The sequence below is a fragment of the Leptinotarsa decemlineata genome, unplaced genomic scaffold, assembly GCF_025532065.1.
Source record: "Leptinotarsa decemlineata unplaced genomic scaffold, Ldec_3_MD MMD2_tig00003192_RagTag_RagTag, whole genome shotgun sequence".
NCBI classification, from domain to species: domain Eukaryota; kingdom Metazoa; phylum Arthropoda; class Insecta; order Coleoptera; family Chrysomelidae; genus Leptinotarsa; species Leptinotarsa decemlineata.
This window is the reverse complement of record NW_027412582.1, coordinates 3,852,542-3,855,763: the sequence shown is the minus strand read 5'-3', so window position 1 is coordinate 3,855,763 and position 3,222 is coordinate 3,852,542. Positions and strand designations below refer to the sequence as shown.

The following is a 3,222-nucleotide window of genomic DNA, read 5'->3' as shown; positions in this document are numbered from 1 at the left end:
GCAAGTAAGTAAGATATAAAGTTTAAAATCTCAATGAGAGTTTGTTAGTATACTAAACGAAATAAAATAAAACTCAGCTGAAGTTGCCATCCAGATACTCTTGTACATTATAAAAACATTTTTCAATAAAAAATTCCTTAGTACTTTTATAAAAAATATTATCTGATTTGGACTTTTTTAAAAAGTTGGGTAGTTTATTATAAAACGTAATAGCACTATACTGGGGAGAGTTTTTAAATTTAGATGTGGTGTGGGCTGGTATTCTCAATAAGCTACCATGCCGCGTGTTATGATTGTGGGATGATGCATTGGTTGCAAAAGTGGACAGATTTTTTCTCGCAAAATTAACACATTTGAACAGATAAATTGATGGTGCCGATAATAGTTGCATTCTGACAAATATCGGTTTACAGCTATCTCTATATTCCATATTGAAAATCAATCTTACAATACGTTTTTGTGCTACAAATATACTATTAAAATCTCTACCAGAACCCCAAGACATTATATTGAGTGAAATATGGGAATAAGCCATAGCGAAATAGATTGACAATAGACCTTGTTGGTCAACACAGTTTTTCATTTGCTTGATCGCAAAATATGCTTTATTTAGTTTTTTACAGACACTATCGATGTGTTGATCCCAACTTAATGTTTCATCCAAAATTGTTCCTAAAAATTTAACTTCGTTTGCTGCATTGATATTGATATTATCGCACTGAGCTAATTCACTTATGGTACCCCTACTTCTATTATAAAATCTCATCGATACCGACTTTGAGGTATTCAGAACTAGACGATTACGATCACACCAGCTTGTGAACTGGTCTATAATCAGTCTAACTTTTGTTAGCAAATCATCTGTAGTAGGTCCAGCGACTGTAATGGTGGTGTCGTCAGCGAACATAGTTAAATAACAATCACTGATATATTCCGACAGATCATTGACAAAAATTAAAAACAATAGGGGACCAAGAACAGAGCCTTGGGAAACCCCCAATCTAACCTCGCGTTCATTAGACATTGAATTTATTTGCTTTACAATTATGCTACGACCACTCAAGTAAGACTTAAATCATAGTACTATGTTATTAGGCAAACCAAGCACACTTAATTTGGTCAACACAAAATTAGTTGATACCGTGTCAAACGCTTTTGACAGGTCAAAAAACACACTGATAATATAGTTATTTATGTATCAAGGGAATTAGGAGGGCCTTAATTACCGATGGCAAAGTTTGCGTCCCGAGGGCCTCTGGCCCGAGGGACAGCAATTGCCTGAGGTTATTAAGGCTCATTAATTCCCGTGGTACATAGATAATTTTATTTCTGACCGATTTCAATAAAATTTTGTTTATTTTTGAAACGGAAAAATGTACCAATTCATTACCTTCCCGGTATATTTGAATCAGGTACCGTTGATTATAGTAGAGTTTTCTTGTTGCTAGGTTGTTGCTATGTTACTTGTTTATAAACAGAACTTTGTTATCAAGCTGTGTTTGCGGTGAAAACGTGTTTTCTACCCCAAATATAATGGAGGATATTTTGAAAAAAGCTGAACAAGCAAGAGAATCATTAATTCCATCGAAAAGTGAAGCCGTATACCAAAAAGAATACAAGATATATCTGGACTGGCTGACACGGAAAAATGTTATGCCAAAAGATGTCACTGAAACTGTATTTCTGGAATATTTTCAAGAACTGGTAAGGAATTTTCTATGTTTTTCGGTAGATTTGGTAGTAATTGTGTTTATTCGTTTCAGTCAGAAACGTATAGTCCGAATTCTTTATGGACTAAATGGTCAATGCTAAAATCGATGGTGACTATACATGAGAAACGAGATATCACCAAGTTCAATGAACTACAGGCTTTTTTGAAACGGAAGAGTAAGAGTTATAAGCCGAAAAAGTCTGCTGTTTTATCTCCTAAAGATGTTATCAGATTCCTAAAGGACGCTCCTAATGATATTCATTTATTGCATAAGGTAATTTTTTTCTTATTTTCCTTTTTGTGTGTATTTATTTCCTTTTTTTTGTTATAGGTTGTTTCGATTATGGGTTATTTTGGAGGATGCAGAAGTCAGGAACTTTTGAATATGAAGATATCGGATATAGAGGACCGGGATTCCATTATGGTAGTGAACGTACCGGAAAGTAAAACTGGTGTATCGAAGAAATTTACAGTTGTGGATGAAAAAGAGTTCTCCGCTTTGCCTTTATTAAGACTTTATATGTCTTTGCGTCCTAAAGGTATTGAACGATTTTTTTTGAGCTTCCGACAAAATAAATGTACATCTCAGCCAATTGGAAAAAACATGTTTGGGAAAATCCCCAGCAAAATCGCAATGTATTTAGGATTGCCAAACTCATCTTCCTATACGGGACATTGCCTTCGTCGCACTTCTGCTTTAGCCAATGCAGGAGCAACTATGACTAACTTAAAAAGACACGGAGGTTGGGAAAGTTCCACGATGGCGGAGGGGTATTTGGAGGATAGCATCGAATTGAGAAATAAAACGGCGCGTATGTTGTCTACTTTGTCATCAGAAGAGGCAGGTACCTCGACTGTAGTGAACAGAAGCTCCAGCCATACAAAAGAAGAAATTGTTTCCAGTAGCGGAAGTAATTTTCAGGGAACATTTCAAAATTGTACATTTATTATTTGTAATGACGTGAATAAATAAAATATGGTTCAGTTTTCATTTCTATTTATTTTTACTTGTGAAAGGTAGAGGGAATTATAAAATCTATAATGTCCCAAGGGAGTTATGACCCTCTTTATTGATAGCGTAACTATGACGATATAAGCTTATAATATCCAGGTCAGAAATAAAAATCATTTCTATCAAGTTTTTCATAAATATGACTAAGAAAACAATAGCTAGCTGTTTCAATAGAATGATTTTTCCTAAAACCGTGTTGGCAGTTTGATAGCAGGGTATTACTTTCCAGATAGCTGATAATTCTGCTAGCCACTAATTTCTCATATAGTTTGGAAAGTTCACAAAGCAGAGAAATTTGTCTGTAGTTATCTATTTCGTCTCTACTACCTTTTTTAAACAACGGTATGATAAGAGCTTTTTTGAATTCATCCGGAAAATATCCTTGGATGAATGATTGATTGAAAAGATAAGTGAGTGGGTCGATTATAGCATCTATTATGCTCTTAATAGTACTCATAGATAGATCATCAACGCCTGATGACTTTTTATTTTTCATTAA

At 34.5% G+C, this 3,222-nt stretch overlaps 1 protein-coding gene across 1 annotated transcript; it reads left to right on the top strand.

Moving 5' to 3' along the window:
- The first annotated feature begins 960 nt into the window (after positions 1-960).
- Positions 961-2,698, top strand: LOC141483272 (uncharacterized). Its single transcript, XM_074177764.1, has 3 exons — positions 961-1,704; positions 1,764-1,985; positions 2,043-2,698. The coding sequence occupies exons 1-3, from the start codon at positions 1,534-1,536 to the stop codon at positions 2,682-2,684; spliced, it is 1,035 nt and encodes a 344-aa protein (XP_074033865.1). The 5' UTR covers positions 961-1,533; the 3' UTR covers positions 2,685-2,698.
- The last annotated feature ends 524 nt before the right edge of the window (positions 2,699-3,222 follow it).

Coding starts and splice junctions, on each gene's coding strand:
- LOC141483272 (XM_074177764.1), top strand. CDS start 1,534: ATGGAGGATATTTTGAAAAAAGCTGAACAAGCAAGAGAATCATTAATT. Junction 1,705..1,763: donor TGGAATATTTTCAAGAACTG/GTAAGGAATTTT, acceptor TATTCGTTTCAG/TCAGAAACGTATAGTCCGAA. Junction 1,986..2,042: donor ATATTCATTTATTGCATAAG/GTAATTTTTTTC, acceptor TTTTTGTTATAG/GTTGTTTCGATTATGGGTTA.